Raw genomic sequence first — 18,962 nt, 5'->3', positions numbered from 1 at the left:
CGTATTACGCGTGGAAAGACAATGCAATAAATGTCGTGTATGGCGGGTTTATGCGCTCAAAGTGTTAATGTATTTTTGGCAACTTCCCTAAACTCTAAACTCCTTTTAGTTTTTATCAGTAACAGCTTCTATTAGCACGTTGGACTTTAAATTGCACTTGCATTCAAAAGTTTAATTCATCTCAAATGCCTTTTCCCTTCGGTGTATTTAAGTTATAAAATTCCACTAAAGCAATAATTCTGTTCCAAGTTTTTTTTATATTTAGCAAGCTAACGTCCTACTTGACTGCTATTTCTACTAAACCAAATTACGGTTTTTAAATTCATATTCCAGTATACGGCTAATTCTATTTCAACATTTTGTACATTTGAAGGTCCATTCCTACTTAATCATATTTACTCTAGGCAGCAGCAGCTGCATTCTCTTCAGTGAGCCCACGCTGTTTCGCTAAAGATCTGCTTTCTCTACTTTAACATCCAACCTTCCTCCAGGGAATCTCCCACAATCATCCCTTTCTTGTGTTCTTTCTGTGATGGAACCCAAACCAGCACAGCGTTTTGTTGTGGATCTAAACCAGATGTGACTGTAAATGTTTAAAAGGCAAAGTTAGGTTTCTATCAGGACTGCACATCTTTTATACTTTCAGTTCGGACTAGGAAACGTTGTCTCATTCAAAGCCTGTATAATTCAGTCAGATTCGGCCTCATGACAAAGAAGAGCTAACAATAGAATGGAATAGAATGGAACCTTTAGTGTTCCCACATGTGAAAACTGGCCCTTTGGTTGGAGTATTGTTCGTTCCTTTGGTTGGAGTATTGTTCGTTCCTTTGGTTGGAGTATTGTTCGTTCCTTTGGTTGGAGTATTGTTCGTTCCTTTGGTTGGAGTATTGTTCGTTCCTTTGGTTGGAGTATTGTTCCGGGGCCTTTCAAAAGATTGATTTCTTCCCACTTTGGATGTCATTTCCTTGAGTAAAAGTACAAAGGTATTGGCATCAAATTATACTGAAAGGACCAAAGTAAAGGCACCGTCTTCTTCCCCCACATTCTGTCAAATGTTTCCGAAAAATAACCGTCTACAAAAACTTGCTCACCCACTAGGGCATTAAGCAACTAGTCGACTAGTTTACTAGTCGACTAGTAAATCCACTAGTCGACCTTGTTGGTACTAGTTGACTAGTTGATAAGAAAAAAAAGTTTATTTAAATTTTTTCCCCGATTTTGTAGGCCTCAAGATCAGGTAGATTATAGTTATAGTCACCATGTACACAGTTTTTCAATGTACAAATATTTATTAAAAAAAAAAAGTTTTTTACATAATAGGTAGTTAAAGAACTAGTCGACTAGTCGACTAGTAAACTAGGCAACTAGTCAACTAGTAAAAATGACTAGAAGTGAATGCCCTATCACCCACGGGAGGACATTGGAAGCCTAACCCCGGGAGGACATTGGAAGTGTGCCAAATTCTTTAACCCATTTAGGCCTGACGTCGAAATAAAAAAAGTCTTCTGAAAGAATATATATTCAAAGATTTGTGCCGCATTTTCACGATTTTTCAAAAATAGCAGACCTACAAGCTCGTAGCGCGCCACTCGGTGGCGCGCTATGAGCTTGTAGATCTGCAATTTTTCAATAGCTAAAGTATAACATAAAAAAACATTAAACATTAAAACAACAAAATGGGTTCCCGCCCAGAATAGGTTAATAACATTAACCCATTTAGATCTGAGGCCGATTCTTAAAAACGCCTCTAAATCCTGACCTAAGTTTTCTGAAAAACATATTTGAATTTTTGAATACTGTACATTCTGTACAGAACCCCAAAATGGGTTTCCAGCCTGAAGGGGTAAAACACCAAAAGGGCTTTGTTTTACTCCTTCAGTGCCGGGAACCCATTTTGGGGTTCTGTACAGAATGTGATGCTGCTATATAAATATTTTAAGTTTTTCAGATAACTTAGGTCAGGATTTAGAAGGCGTTTTTATAATCGGCCTCAGGCCTACGTAAATGCCGGGTTAATACAAAAAAAGGTTCCGTTGATCCAAGCCGGAACAGAAAACGATTGATTGATCATTAGAATGAACATGCTGTGAAAAAATGCACGCACACTTTTAGAGATGTTCAAGCGAATCACAAGAGAATCATTGATGTATTTATAGTGCCGTGTGTGTGTGTGTGTGCGCGCGTGTGTGCGTGTGCGTGCGCGTGCGTGTGTGCGTGCGTGCGTGCGTCCGTCCGTCCGTCCGTCCGTCCGTCCGTGTCCAGGTTCAAGCAAATCACAAGAGAATCATTGATGTATTTATAGTGCCGTCAGTGTGTGTGTGCATGTGCGCGTGTGTGTCTCTCTGCATGCGCATCCGAAAGGGAGAAGCCAACCAAGTTGTTTCTGTACTCTCAGTTCTCTCTCTAATTGAAGCGTCGCTTCTGTTTTCGGTTTGATGAGAACTGTGTTGCTTTGTGTTCGTGTGTGTGTGTGTGTGGCTGTGTGTGTGTGTGTGTGTGTGTGTGTGTGTGTGTGTGTGGCTGTGTGTGTGTGTGTGTGGCTGTGTGTGTGTGTGTGTGTGTCGTGGAGGAATCGTCACCCTGGTCTGTGAGAGACAGACACAGACATCACTATCTTCCTCAGCGGAAGAAAGGCAGTGGTTTCATAGCTGGGCTTTTATTTCTTTCCCAAGGAAACACGTGAGGGTCAAGCGAGGAGTTTAGCGTCGACGGCGTAATGTGATTATAACGTTTCCAACAGAGCTCGTACTGTACACCAGCAGCACTCTCCAAACAACGTACTGTACACCAGCAGCACTCTCCAAACAACGTACTGTACACCAGCAGCACTCTCCAAACAACGTACTGTACACCAGCAGCACTCTCCAAACAACGGGTCAGGGCCCGTTTATTGGAACGCAGACTTATTTGTGCGTTATATGTTCCCTATACAATTAACCCATTTTGACCTGAGATCAGATTCCAAAAATGTCTTCTAAATCCTGACAGTTTTCTGAAAAAGCTATGTTTCTATGTCAGTCGTTCTTCGAAATAGCAGACCTACAAGCTCATACACTCAAGCTCAAGCGCTCGGTGCCGCGCTATGAGCTTGTAGATCTGCTATTTTTAGCTAAAGCATAACATAATGCTAACACCAAAAGGGGTTCCCGCCCAAAATGGGTTTTAAACGTATTCATACAGCATAATAGCAAATAGTGTAAAACAGCACGCTCTAGCCTGTGTATTAACTAAGAGCACTTACAAGCAACATTAACCTATGGACTCACTGCTGGGTGTAATAATAATAATTACATTGTTCAGTTCCTCTTTGAAATCATCTAAGAATTATTAAATAATTTCCTCTTTCTACAGGGATACAGACAATACAAGACAATACCGGACAAGATAATACAATGCATTAAAACTGTGTGCAGTCATTGGTATTAAGGTTTAAAGTCAGAGAAATAGTTGGTGGTCAGAGGAGTAGTCACCAGTTGAGCTCAGTGGGGGGATTCCAGAGTGTTTTGTCGCCCCCTCATGGCAGATTTATGGAAGTGTCCTTTATTTGGCCATTTCACATTAGGTTAGTAGTGAGTCTGTTGATGAAAAAGCTGCCGCGGGGGATTTGTCACTCCATTGCCGCTTCATCTCGGTTGCCGCTAACTGACGCTAACAACCACGGCGGTGCCGGGGGGCGGCGGGGGTCTCGTTCCGTTCGGCAGTAGCCGGTAAACTGCCGCTAACTGCCGGTAACAACCGCGACGGTGCCGCGGCACAATGTTTATTTTGTTATTACATATTGTAAACTCTCTCTCTCTCTCTCTCTCTCTCTCTCTCAGGTAACAGAGCTGAGTGGTGATGACCTCAATGACAAGAAGGAATCCGAGGTGGACGTGAGTCAGACTAAAAATTAAGAAATAAATACGTCAAAGAGTGTGTGAATGAATCACGCAGAGATGATTCCTGGTGTTGGCCCCGTGTGTATATATATTAGGGATGTCCCGATCATGTACATCCCTGCCGATACCGATATTTATATTTTATAGAACACGTTTTATGCCATATCACAATAGTACAATATCCCAAATCACAGACAATATCCAGTCTAACATCATGATATGGATATAATGATGATACTAGTAGGGATGTCCCGATCACGTTTTTTTTGGCTCCCGATCTGATTCCGATCATTTGAAAATGACGTGATCGGCCCCGATTTCCGATCAAACGATCCGATTGGGACAACCCTAATATATATATATATATATATATATATATATATATATATATAATAGGGGTGCATGATTATGAAATTATTACCGATATCCGATCTCCGATTATTTGCAGGGTCATATCTGCCGATACCGATTCTGACCGATTCCGATAGAGGACCACAATGGAAACAAGCCTATAGGTCCTATAGGGGCTTGGCCCAAAGCCTGTTAATAAAGTATTCAATCAATCAATCAATAAATAGCATAATACTCTTTTCCAAGTATCTGTTTTCACAACTGAATGACTACTGAATGAGATGAGTACACAAATTAAATATAGATTTTAATTATTTCTTTTGCTGGTGAATTTTATGGCATTTCTATGGGCGATATGGACAATTCCGATTATGCTACCGATTAATCGTGCGTTAAAAGTAAAAATATTTAGGACGACCGTTGAGCCGATTCTACTCTATGGCTCCGAAACATGGACACTTTCAAACTAGAGAAACGGTTGGATGGCACTTACACCTGCCTTCTAATGAGAGCGCAAAATCTGTCTTGGAAGAGCCACCCATCGACTAATCTAATATACGGCAACCTTCCCCGTGTTTCTTCACTGGTCCGATTCAGAAGAACACAGTTTGCCGGCCACTGCTACAGAGCTGACAATGAGGTTATATCTTCCCTTCTTCTCTGGAGTCCTGCCTCAAAGCAGACCAGAGGTAGAAAACGGTCGTTCCCTGATGTCATCGCTATAGGGACACAGGCATCAGTAAGCAGGAACTGGGGATGGCAATGAAGGAACCGGGAAGTCTGGCGTGATATTGTGAAATCCACAATCTCGACCGCGGTCGAAAAATGATGATGATGAATCGTGCATCCCTAATATATATATATACACACACGGGGCATGTATATATATATATATATTAGGGCATTAAGCAACTAGTCGACTAGTTTACTAGTCGACTAGTAAATCCACTAGTCGACCTTGCTGGTACTAGTTGACTAGTTGATAAGAAAAAAATAAAATAGTTTATTTATTTATTTTTTCCCTGATTTTGTAGGCCTCAAGATCAGGTAGATTATAGTTATAGTCACCAATGTACATTTTTTAAATGTACAAATATTATTTCCAAAAAAATAAAAATAAAGTTTTTTTTTTTTTAACAACTAGTCGACTAGTAAACTAGGCAACTAGTCAACTAGTAAAAAAGACTAGAAGTGAATGCCCTAATATATATATATATATATATATATATATACCCGCTCATGCTGTAGACAGTGTTAGTGTGTCACCGTGGCAAAAGAACGAACCCTCCAGGCTCTGGTTCTGTGTTAACGCATTCTGGACGGGAACCCCTTTTGGTGTTTTAAGTGTTAAATGTTATACTTTAGCTATTTAAAAATAGCAGATCTACAAGCTCGTAGCGTGCCACCGAGTGGCGCGCTACGAGCTTGTAGGTCTGCTATTTTTTAAAAGTCGTGAAAATGTGGCGCACATCTTTGAATATATATTTCAGATTCAACATTTTTAACTAAAATATTGGCTTCTAGGGGGGGGTCCCTGGAACTACATATTTTGAGATGGGGGGTCCGTGGCCCAATAGAGATAATTCTGGGGGTCCTTGACATGAAAAAGGTTGAGCACCACTGACATAGAAACATGGGTTTTTCAGATTTTTTTAAACGATTTAGAAGCCTTTTTTTGAATCGACCTCAGTCCAAAATGGGTTAGTGGGACAGACAGGCTGCACTGTGTCACCATGGAGATATATATATAACCCAGGGAGAGAGAGGGTTGCATATGGAGGCAGATTTGCATTTGCACTGCAGGCTTATCCTCTCTCATCTCATTGTGTGTCAGTGTTGAGTTTGATTTTGATTTTAGATTTCGTTTTTGTCATAGTCTTTTGAATAAAATGTGTCATAATTTAATAAGTCATCTGAAACCTTTAGCCATTCAGGGCCTTCGTTAAAATGATCTCCCTAACATTTTAGTATAGTTTTTATTTATTGACAAAATTGTCAGTCATGGTTTTTTAAGCAACTAGTCGACTATTCAACTAGTCGACTAGTTCGACTAGTTGACTAGCTGTTTTTGTAGGCCTCAAGATCAGATAGAATGCATAGATTATAGTCACCGATGTACACAGTTTATAAATGTACAAATATTATTTTCTTTACATAATAGGTAAACTAGGCAACTAGTAAAAATCACCAGAAGTGAAAGCCCTAGTTTTAGTCATCATGGCTTAGTTTTTATTTGGTTTTTGAGTGGTGCAACCACTCCAAGGAACAGCAATGTTCACAATGTCCGTGTGACTATGTATGTGTATGTATGTGTGACTATGAGTACCAGTAGGGGCAAAAGTGGCGCTGTTGTGCCAGAAACAGAGAGAGAGAGATAGTGCTGCACTGTTGCCTGCTAATGAGAGAGAGAGAGAGAGAGAGAGAGAGAGAGGGGTAGGCGGAGAGGGGAGTTGCACCACTCAGTTCACACGGGTGTGATTTTTTCCAGTGAAAAAGGGTATTCGACAAAAACACACACGCACTTGTGTGCGTGTGCGTGTGTGTGTGTGCGTGCGTGTACCTGGGGTATCGCTGTAGATTTGCCATACTGATATTCGGAAGCCTGGGCCATGTGCATAAATTGACCATGAGTGGCCTAAGAATAGCTGGCATGACAAAAAGCAAAGCCAAACAACTTGCCAAATACTGTTCTGTTTCGGCTGTTATAGGCAGTTTGTCTGTGTGGAGGAGGAGGTGCCATGTGTATCCTTGAGTGAACATGAACCGTCAACCCTGTTATATTTGTTTCCTTGTAAAAATTAATTGTAATTTGTGGATTCAAATAAAGAAATCGAAATGTGTGTGTGTGTGTGTTTGTGTGTGCGTGCGTGCATGAACAGGAGGCCAAGGCCATCATAGCCCAGAGGTCGGGGAATCCTCGTGAGTTCTTCAAGCTGAAGGAGAGAGCCATGACGGTCTGCGTGGACACCTCCCCGGTCTCCATACACAGGACTGGTAAGGAACCACTAGAGACAGAGGACTTAGTGGAGTCAACTGAGAAAGGCAATGTGACACAGTTCTCTATATCGGGTACGTAACGTACGTGGGCACGGCTCTGGAAACTATCAAGCAGTTGAAAAGATCATCATCAGCACTCACAAGTAGTGTGGGGTTTAGCCCATTTTGACCTGAGATCAGATTCTAAAAAATGTCTTCTACATCCTGCCAGTTTTCTGAAAAAAGCTATGTTTCTATTTCAGTCGTTCTTCTTCGATTTTTCAAAAATAGCAGACCTACAAGCTCGTAGCGCGCCACTCGGTGGCGCGCTATGAGCTTGTAGATCTGCTATTTTTCAATAGCTAAAGCATAACATAATGCTAACACCAAAAGGGGTTCCCGTCCAGAATGGTCGATCCATTCATCCAAGTAGTGGGGTTTAGAATGGTCTGGCCAAAAAAGTTCACTTCCTCAGAAGTTCTTGTTCCTCGAGTCGTTCAATTTCCTGAACTACGAGGAGGGTCAGAACCGGAAGAACTGAATGGTGAACGATCATTGGAACTAATGTTTTTTTTTCTTTTCTTTTCTTTGTGAACTGAACTTGTAGGATCTCTTATCTGATGACCCAGCAGCAGCAACCACCAAAAAAATATAAACATTTTCGGCCAAAAGCCTTTTCCTCACAGCAATGATCACGATGAGGAAGACTTGGTGATCTTTTCAACTAGCTAGAGTAACTAGACCAAGTAAAAAACCAGAGAACTGAACTAGACCAAGTATAAAACCAGAGAACTGAACTAGACCAAGTAAAAAAACAGAACTGAACTAGCCCAAGTAAAAAACCAGAGAACTGAACTAGCCCAAGTAAAAAACCAGAGCACTGAACTAGCCCAAGTAAAAAGCCAGAGAACTGAACTAGCCCAAGTAAAAAAACAGAGCACTGAACTAGCCCAAGTAAAAAACCAGAGAACTGAACTAGCCCAAGTAAAAAACCAGAGAACTGAACTAGCCCAAATAAAAAACCAGAGATCTGAACTAGCCCAAGTAAAAAACCAGAGAACTGAACTAGACCAAGTAAAAAACCAGAGAACTGAACTAGACCAAGTAAAAAACCAGAGAACTGAACTAGCCCAAGTAAAAAAACAGAGAACTGAACTAGACCAAGTAAAAAAACAGAGAACTGAACTAGCCCAAGTAAAAAACCAGAGAACTGAACTAGCCCAAGTATAAAAACAGAGAACTGAGTAACTAGACCAAGTAAAAAAACAGAGAACTGAACTAGCCCAAGTATAAAACCAGAGAACTGGGTAACTAGAGGGGGGGGGGTTATGTGGTCTTTGGGTTCATCTAAATCACTATATTTGTCACATTCATTTTGTCTGACATACTGTACATGTATACTGTTAATGACATCCATACTGTATACCCCCCCCCCTGTACTGTACACACAGATCTGCATGACATGGACCTACTGTACACTACAGTACTGTTAGAGATGATGTCATAGTGTAGGTCATACCGTACATTATACTCCTGGCATTATGTCCTCATAATGTGCTGCGACGTCAACACAAACTGCCTCCACGCACGCAGGCCACGCACGCACGCAGGCACGCAGGCCACGCACGCACGCACGCACGCACGCACGCACGCACGCAGGCCACGCACTCACACACGATCAAGCTCATGTTGGAGCCTTTACTTTGTCTCCCACCAGGGATATTATTTGGCTTGCTGCAAAAAAAACAAAACGCACAACACGTGTCGTCCCCACAGCGGAGCAGACGCAATATACAGGAAACCTAGAAGACGCATTAACCCGTTTTGGACTGAGGGCGATTCTACAGATGTCTTCTAAATCCTGATGTTTCTACTGTATGTCAGTGGTGCTCAAACTATTTCATGTCATGGACCCCCAGAATTATGTATTTGGCCGCCGACCCCCCATCTGAAAATATGTTGTTCCAGGGGATTTGAGTTAAAAACGTTCACTCTGAAAGAATATTTATTCAAAGATTTGCACCACATTTTCACGATTTTTCAAAAAATAGCAGAACTACAAGCTCGTAGCGCGGCACTCGGTGCCGCGCTACGAGCTTGTAGATCTGCTATTTTTCAATAGCTAAAGTATAACGTAACGCTTAAAACACCAAAAGGGGTTCCCGCCCAAAATGGGTTAAAGCTCTCAGAACAGGACATAATTAGATGAACGTGCTCAAGGGCAGGAGATGAACAAAGCAAGCGGGGACCTGTGGAGAGTCTGATCTCTTCCATGCAGAGCAGGTTGACATGCACTGTGGTGGATAATGAGAGCTTCAGTGAGATTTAATCTGTGCTCCTTGTAACTCACGTCCTCTTGTCCTCTTCCTCCTCAGGAAGAAAACAACTACTGGTGCTGTTTTGTAGGGCAGCTTATTATGCTAAATGATTAGCTGTTAGCAACGCGAAACAAAATCACAGCATGTGTTGTTAAAGTGCTCTTCTAAGCAAACATTACAACGTGAAACAAAATCACAGTTGTGTGAAGTGAGGGGTGCCTGGTAATGTTAGTTAAAGTGCTCTGAGCAGAATAAAATAAAACGGCGCACATCCTCCGATCTTGGTGCTGAGCCAAACTGTTAAACTAACAGATATCATGAAGAAAAGCAAAGGGCTCGCAACTCACTTTTGTAATGCTCCAAGTATTTATTCACACACACAGCAGGTCAGGACATACAACGTTTTCACCGGTATTGGTCTTGGTATTGGATTTTGAATAAATACTTTTGGAGCGTTACAAAGTGAGTTGCGAGCCCTTGCTCTTCTTCAAAGTGCTCTAAGCAAACATTAAAAGTCAATAGACTTGGCTCCCACATGACATCATGTCCAAAGTGCTCTAAGGAAACGTTAAAAAGCCCATAGATTCTGCTGCCTATGACCTAATTCCGCAAGCCAGACATTGGATGGGGATCACAGCGCCCCTCAACAACTATGGTGCTCTCTATACTAGACCAGGGGTGCTCAACCCGTGGGTCGAGACCCCTCGGGGGGTCGCCAAATTATTTTGGGGGGTCCCCCAAATTATTATTATTTGTATTTATTTATTTATTTTTTTGCAACTGAATGGCTGGAAAGTGAAAATGAAGAGTTTACATATAGTACACATAGTACATGCATACACCTTCCCTAATGATTACATCTGGTTTCAGTATTTATTTATGGTGTATTGTCTCTGTTATTGTAGCAGTCAATTTATATTGGGGGTCGGGAGGGGGCGGGGCAGGGGTCCCGAGGCATTGCCAAAGCATTTCCGGGGGTCCCTGGCCAAAAACGTTGAGAACCCCTGTACTAGACCGTACTGCTCCTCTGACATTTCCTTGTCATGTTATTTCCATTGTCGTTGCGATTGGTCTGCTGGAAAGCAATGATTAGATTGTAATTTGCTTCTTTAGACTGATATCTATCACTATTCAGTTACCCTCCAACCTGGCTCTGTTACAGAAGGCCTAAAGGAGCTGTCTATTATGATGCTCTGCTTACTGTATCCATCAATTACTGGCAACTACATTTGCCAGGCAGTCAGTGCAGTTAGAGACCTGCTGTGTACATATACTGTCGTCTCATTTCTATATACTGAACGTAATTGCAGTATGATATTTTTTGTATCTCCTACTTTGATTTGGAGACGTACAGAAGTCCACCGTGTCTAATTTCCTTGCATGTGCAAATGTGGCCAATACGGGTGATTATTTTTGGTACTCAGTCAGTCTCGAACATAAACTCTTCGGTTCACAGCTTTTTTTTTTTTTGTCTTACTTTTTAGCTTCAGGGTTTTGTGGCTTCTGTTGTTTCTAGTCGACTTTTTGAAAACCACATTGAAGTTGAATTCAGAGTGATGCTGAAAACACGTCACTACCCTCTCTCTCTCTCTCTCGGCTGCAGTGTTAGGAAAACAGTTTGCACCATTTAGGCCTGACGTTGAAATATTTAAAGGTATATTCAGTGATTTCACTTGATTCAAATATCACTTATTTTTTCTTATTTTTTGGATAATCCTCCCTACTATAAAGTGTGCTGACCATATAAGGAGTTCCTCCCTGTCCCCAGTTAACCCCTGGGGTCAAAAAACCCTAGTTTCGGTTTGGGCTTTGGGTGGCAAAGCCTTCATCCAATCAGGATGAGAGGGGCCTTCCTCCAATCATGATCGAGTGGGGCGGGCCTTGGTGCACGTGCTGTTGGTCTGTTGTACTTCCCCCACTGTAGAGCGTGTGCATGTGCACATCTTGTTACCGGGTGGACCGTTTTTTTTTTCCAAATCACCCAAATCACTGAATGCTTAAAAAAAATGTAATAATATATTAGAAGCTTTTTTTTAAATCAAGAATTGATCAATGTCACCATGGTCCACATACTGTACACTGTACAAATAAAGGGCCCATTGCTGCCCAGAGGGCAAGGGCAGGTGGTGCTCTATAGCACCCCCTAGTGTCTATCTGTGCTCGCCACTGTGCTCACTGCTAGTAGTATTAGTAGTAGCATGGGTAAATGCACAGAGCACAATGTCACAAACGGTGACAAAAAACGGACCGACACCCCAGCAACTCTAAGGCCAACCGTTCCAGATTAACAAGCCTCTGTGGGTCCAACCTTAACCCTGCAAGCGTTGTGTGTGTGTCACTGTGTGTGTGTGTGTGTGTGTGTGTGTGTGTGTGTGTGTGTGTGTGTGTGTGTGTGTGTGTGTGTGTGTGTGTGTGTGTGTGTGTAAGGCCCTGACGTAGACTCTCTCTCTCCCGGTCATTCCTTCGCTTTGCGGACCTCAGCACGCCAACAGGCTAGAGCAGCCAAAGCCTCCAGCTGTACCTTTGTCCACGTGGACTTAACATGAACTTGGACTATAGAAACACTGTAACTGTATTTGCTTGTTTGTAACAAAAGGCAGTTTGTTTTACATCAAACACACGTAACAGAAACTATACCTTAGAATAAAGTGCTGAGACTTCAAGCTAACAAAGAACTCATGTTTCTACTGACTCTGCATGCTCTGTCTGCACATCACGCTAACCAGTGTTTTACCCTTTTTCTTTCTTTCTTTCTTTCTTTCTTTCTTTCTTTCTTTCTTTCTGGGGGGGGTTCTGTCTTTTTTTCTTTCTCACAATGTCCATCTGTTGGTCTTTATCACCATCGTCATCCATCCTTTTTTTTTAATTATTTCACGTCCTTTCATTTCATTTGTCCACTCCATTCATCTCATTCGTCTTTCATTTTGTCATTTTGTTGTTCTGGTTCTGGAACATTCTGCCATTCTTTCTGACCGGCCTTCTATGGGACGGCTCACTTCCCTCTGGGGGGGGGGCGGGGCTGGGGTCAACCGTCCTTGCCTTGACTTTCTCTGCTATTTTCCTTCTGCTCTTTCTGTCTTCTGTCCGTCCGTCCGTCCGTTTTCTTTCTTATCCGTCCTCCCTTCTCGTTCGTCTCTTCCTACGTCCACATCTGCCTGTGTGTGTGTGTGTGTGTGTCTGTGTGTGCGTGTGCATCTGTGTGTACATGTACATGTACATATCCGATGTGCGTGCGTGTGCATCTGTGTGTACATGTACATATCCATGTGTGTGTGTGCGTGTGCATCTGTGTGTACATGTACATATCCATGTGTGTGCGTGTGCATCTGTGTGTACATGTACATATCCATGTGTGTGTGTGCGTGTGCATCTGTGTGTACATGTACATATCCATGTGTGTGCGTGTGCATCTGTGTGTACATGTACATATCCATGTGTGTGCGTGTGCATCTGTGTGTACATGTACATATCCATGTGTGTGTGTGCGTGTGCATCTGTGTGTACATGTACATATCCATGTGTGTGTGTGCGTGTCGTCCCCGGGGCCCTCCACACACACCAGGACGTTTGGACAGTCCCTTCTTGCGGCAGCAGCACAGCCCCACCTCCAGTGACCCCGGCAGTGACCCCAGTTCTTCTTCTCCTCACCCCAAAACGCGGGGTGGTGGTGGTGGTGGCAGCATGTCCCCCCTTCGCACCCCGCGCCCCGCACGGACGCAGCAGCCCCCCTTGGCCGCAAGCGGTAGGTAAAACAGGCGGCCGAGCATCAGGGACCAGTTGGAAAGAACAATGAACTGGAATAATAGACATGAAGAAAAGGCGTCCAGGAGCGTTGTCCACTATGAACGACGTGTACTACTGGGACTCTCTATAAAAACCAGGTGCTTCGACCCCCACTCCCCCCCCCCCCCTGTATGCATGGGCGTGGTTTCTAGCAGGATGTAGCAGTGCAGCCCAGCCTGTTTGCTTAACACATTTTGACCTGACGTCGAAATTTAGAAAATGTCTTATAAATCCTGACAGTTTTCTACTATGTTTCTATGTCAGTGGTGCTCAACCTTTCCCGTACGTATTTGGCCGCCGACCCCCATCTGAAAATATGTTGTTCCAGGGACCCCCCCCCCAGAAGCAAATATCTGAGTTAAAAACGTTCGTTCTGAAAGAATATATATTCAAAGATTTGTGCCAAATTTTCAAGATTTTTCAAAAATAGCAGATCTACAAGCTCGTGATTTCCCGGGGGTTCCCGTTCTGAATGGGTTAATATAGTTAGTATTCCCATAGAGATATATAAAGGCTAGATGACTCACCCGCGCTGCTGGCCAATGGAGAGCAACGTCGCCACATGGCGGCCATCTTGCTACAGTCCAGCTCGCTCACTCATAACATTGTGTCTATGGTGCATGTACTTTTAAAATAACCATAACTTGCTAAATTTTCAACCGTTTTTCAACCGATTTGGTTTGTTATGAACGTCAGATGATACTGCATAATACTTACTGTTTAATAGACTTTCATATAAAATAACATTAAGCAGATAAGCATCCTGAATCATAGCCACGTTGATAACGTTTGTAATAAACCAACCCGTTAACCAAATCCGTCGAGATTTCAGCGAGTATTTTTATTTGAGCTGATCACCAGCTACCATAGAGCTGATCACCAGCTACCATAGAGCTGATCACCTGCTACCATAGAGCTGATCACCAGCTACCATAGAGCTGATCACCAGCTACCATAGAGCTGATCACCAGCTACCATAGAGCTGATCACCAGCCACCATAGAGCTGATCACCAGCTACCATAGAACGTACCGCTAGCAGACTCTGCCTTGTGCCATCTAGCCTTTCTTATATATATCTATGAGTAAGTATACCATTTTAAAGTATTGAAATAAGATGTTTTTCTTTATAACAAATGCATGACGGCAAGTATTATCAAGGCAGTGATAAGGCTCCCCGCCAGGTGCCACTAAGTTAGTGTGGGGGCCTTGTGCGTTGACTTAGGGGCGACTCACACCTTTAAAACATTGATGCATGCTTGTTGTATGAATGTTGTAAGTGTCATGGCCGCCCCAATGCATTTCCAATGGAAGTCACATGGTTTGATACAACATTTTGGACTACAAGCTGTTGTATGGTTTTCGGCTGTGTTTCGACTGCCCCCCTCCCCCTCATACAACACAAATGTTGTGTCAAACCATGTGACTCCCATTGGAAATACATTGCGAGCTTGCATCAGCTATACATCTCATACAACAAGCATACATCAATCTGTTGTGCACGTGTGAGTCGGGCCTTAGACTGGTAAACCATTTTCACATGAATTCACGCAGCGGGAATGGCTTACCAGGTTAGCGATGATTAGCATGCCATTTAAGTTGGAAACCAATGGGTTTCCAAATACTGTCGTTTATATAATGTATTTGGTAAATGTTATTGATATGAAACTTCGTTTTTGGGGTTCAGAAACCTCATCAACATTCAAATTTAGCTTGACAGGACGGGCCGAGGTAAGCTAACGGGAACGCGGATCAGGCACACACACACACACACACACACACACACACCACGGTGTGTTAAGGGGCGATTCCCCCCCAGGCGAAACACCTGATTTTTTTAGGGAGTCCAGTGTGTATACTACTTCTTGTTGGAACCTCTCGGTTTCTCATCTCGTTCAACCACCGACCGACCGACACTCCCCTGCGTCACCAATCCCATCCCCCCCAACCCAACCCAACCCCACACCTCTCCCCGCTCACATCCAGCCACAAAGCCAACCACCCTCCACCCCCTAGCCTACCTCGTCCGCCCCACCCACCACCACCACTATACTCTCACCACACCCCATCACCCATAACTCAGTCCAGAACCCCTCCTGAATCTAAGCCTCGGACAAGACTGACAGAGATCGTTTTATGTTGATTCTGACATTTGTGTTATCTCTGTCAGTCTTGGTCAACCACCCCCAATAACAACCACTGGAAGCTCCATAATAATATGTCTTGGTCATATTGTTCTATTGTTGTAGTCTTTTTTTTTGTTTGTTTTGTCTTCGTTGTTTGACATTTACATGGAAGAAACATGTATCGTTTTGTTTTTTTCCTGCAATAATTATCTTCTGTTATTGTTACGTGTTCGTAGCCTGGAATCCAGACTCATTCAGCGTTAGTTAGTTTTTTTCACTTCACTTCTCCCCCGGCTATCATCCTGTTTGAGCTGGTGTTCCAAGCGCTTATATTCCAGTGCCGGAGTGGTTGCGCAAAGACCCTTTCTGTAGCACTGTTTAATGCATTTTATTTGTGTGTGTTATAAGTATTTTTTGTTGAATTACTGATGACAAAGTCAACACCATGTATATCCATAACAGCAGACAATACACTAGTCCTTTCTTTCAATGATTTCATTATTATTATTTGCACAATTATATTACCTGATCATCTTCTCCTTAAATACTCAAGCTCGTCACATGAAACTCTATAGTCTATGCCGTCATATGCATACAGCTGTCTTATTATCAAAACATTAGAAAGTAGCCTACATATCTGTGTGTCAGATTGTGAAAATATAATAATAATAATAATAATAATAATAATAATAATAATAATAATAAAGTGTTAATTAGTGTTAAAGTAATAATTAGTGTATGTTCTGCTAGCGTGCTGCTTGCTTATGTTATGGATATACATACTGTTGACTTTTACAACTTTGTCATCAGTAATACAACAAAAAATACTTATACCACTCACAAATACATTGCATTAAACAGTTCTGCAGAACGGGTCTTTGCGCAACCGCTCCGGCATTTAAATATAGGCGTTCCAAACATCACCAACTACGTTGGCAAAGTAAAAGTATCAATACTGCAAAATAGAAATACTTTGTTTACAAGTAAAAGTCCTGAATTCAAAATGTACTTGAGTAAAAGTGCAAAAGTATTGGTTCAAATGTATACACATATTTTGAAAATAGCAGATCTACAAGCTCACGATGTGCATTGTGAACTTGTAGATCGGTAAATCTATAAAGTTTCAAATAATTGTAATGGAGTAAAAAGTACAATATTTGAGATGTAGTGGAGTAAAAGTATTGGAAATTGGAAATACTCAATACCTCCAAATTGTACGCAAGTATACTGTAGTACTTAAGTAAATGTACTTAGTTACTTTCCACCACTGCTGGTCCTGCCTGGCCCACAGACCAATCACAAGCCGTGGCACCTGGGTGCCCGTTGGCCCACAGACCAATCACAAGCCATGGCACCTGGGTGCCCGTTGGCCCACAGACCAATCACAAGCCGTGGCACCTGGGTGCCCGTTGGCCCACAGACCAATCAGAAGCCATGGCACCTGGGTGCCCGTTGGCCCACAGACCAATCACAAGCTGTGGCACCTGGGTGCCCGTTGGCCCACAGACCAATCACAAGCCATGGCACCTGGGTGCCCGTTGGCCCACAGACCAATCACAAGCCGTGGCACCTGGGTGCCCGTTGGCCCACAGACCAATCACAAGCCGTGGCACCTGGGTGCCCGTTGGCCCACAGACCAATCACAAGCCGTGGCACCTGGGTGCCCGTTGGCCCACAGACCAATCACAAGCCGTGGCACCTGGGTGCCCGTAACCCGTTCCACCCCTTGGAAATACCATCATAACCAGACTGAGAAGCGGAGTGAACAAAATAAAATAAAACAAATAATACAAAATTTGCTGAACGAAGCCAGTAATCAGTCTGGATTCCAGGCTAACATGTTTGGACTACGGATGGAAATTAGCATCCTTGCTAACTCCGACGTTATTTACACTACTCTATACTGCTGTCGTTCGTTCTGTTGTATGTGTTCATTAATATGTACTGTCCCGTCCAAATCAACAAATAAAGAGTAAAGATTACTTACCAATCAAAACGGACTGATTGTGTTCTGAAATATTCCGTATTGTTCAATAGAGAGTTTTAATCTCATCGGGACTGGGCCTGAATCTCACTGTATTCCTCAAGGAGAGTATACAGTAGGGGGCGCTGTTGCAGCAGGTGAACGCCGGTGTTACATGAAGGATTCTTATGTCTTCCACGTACTCGCACGCATAAAGGACATGAAGAAATACAGTGACATTCAGGCTTAGAGTATATATGAATAGAGACGGCACCCGGATGAAACCCTGAGGCGAAATGGACATAGTGGCCGAATTTGATATTGCAGCGTGGTCCGTTGACTATCATTGTGCACGTTCACGATGACACGTGAACGCTGAATGCCTGCAATGATAGTCAGCGGCAGCGCGTTCATGTGTTTGGGCCCAATCCATCCCAGAATGCACTCTGTTCCTACCCAGAATGCACAGTGAAATCGCCTCATGCGCTTTTGAGCAACTTAATGCAAGTGGATGGGAGGAGAACTCGGGTGACGTCTCTATTCATATATACTCTAAGCATTCAGGTCCGGGTGGGATTAAAACTCCTCTTGGTTGAACCGAGCTCTCAGTGGATATATCGGGGTGGTTGACCAAGGCTGACGGAGATCACACAAAAAAAGAATAGAAACAAAACATAACATTCGGTTATTCTCTTCCGACGTATACCTCCTGATCCACTGTCACCTGACCAACACAAATGACACCGCTCCCCAAGACGCACGCACGCACGCACGCACGCACGCACGCACGCACGCACGCACGCACGCACGCACGCACGCACGCACGCACGCACCCCACCCCACCTGCCCACCACCCTCTCCAAGAAGCGCACACACACACACCCCGTCTGCCCACCACCCTCTCTGACAGCGCTGCACAAGTTCCATCTCTTCCAGTTGAGATGAAATTAAATAACCCCCAACATTCCTATAGCATCCTTAGGAAACCTTAAGTCTGCCCACTTCATCACACACAGTATACTGTTTCAATCACTTAAAGTACTATTAGTCAGTTTGGTTAGATGTGTTTATCACAGCACAGCGTTGGAAAACAAAATATAATGACTTTCTGGTCACAAAAAAAAAAAACGTAAATGTCGTTTAAACACAACATCGCTCTGAGAAATTCCATCATATGCAAGGTTGCATTCACTGGATATAAGTTATAAGTTATAAGTTATGGTATAAGATATTACTGATTATTCTGAATGCTTTAGTCTCTCTCTCTCTCTCTCTCTCTCTCTCTCTCTCTCTCTCTCTCTCTCTCTCTCTCTCTCTCTCTCTGTGTGTGTAGACAAAGATAAGAACCTATTGTAAAGTTTATTTTGTGCAAATCATTTGCATTCATTGAAACTCCTGTCATGATGAGTACATCCACACTGAATGAAGTGAACTTTACCCTGGTGATGAAGAGATTTAATCATTTTTTGAAAAAATAAGATGGATTTATTTTTTCCGTTTTTAGATTGGACTTGCAGTGTAATGCTTTACACTGCAAGTCCAATCAAAAAAAAAGTATAAAGGAAAATA

At 42.9% G+C, this 18,962-nt stretch overlaps 1 protein-coding gene across 2 annotated transcripts in view; it reads left to right on the top strand.

The window, feature by feature from the left end:
• The window catches only part of dbn1 (drebrin 1), a 130,820-nt gene that overhangs the window by 96,158 nt on the left and 15,700 nt on the right, over positions 1–18,962 (top strand). For both annotated transcript variants that reach the window (XM_079507348.1, XM_079507347.1), the window contains exons 9-10: positions 3,819–3,872; positions 7,109–7,223. In XM_079507348.1, coding sequence (XP_079363474.1) covers positions 3,819–3,872; positions 7,109–7,223 — 169 coding nt within the window. The remainder of the gene's footprint in view (positions 1–3,818; positions 3,873–7,108; positions 7,224–18,962) is intronic.

Source organism: Electrona antarctica (genome assembly GCF_951216825.1).
Source record: "Electrona antarctica genome assembly, chromosome: 8".
Lineage (NCBI taxonomy): Eukaryota > Metazoa > Chordata > Actinopteri > Myctophiformes > Myctophidae > Electrona > Electrona antarctica.
Note: the sequence above shows the minus strand (reverse complement) of the source record. Positions and strands in the feature narration are given on the sequence as shown.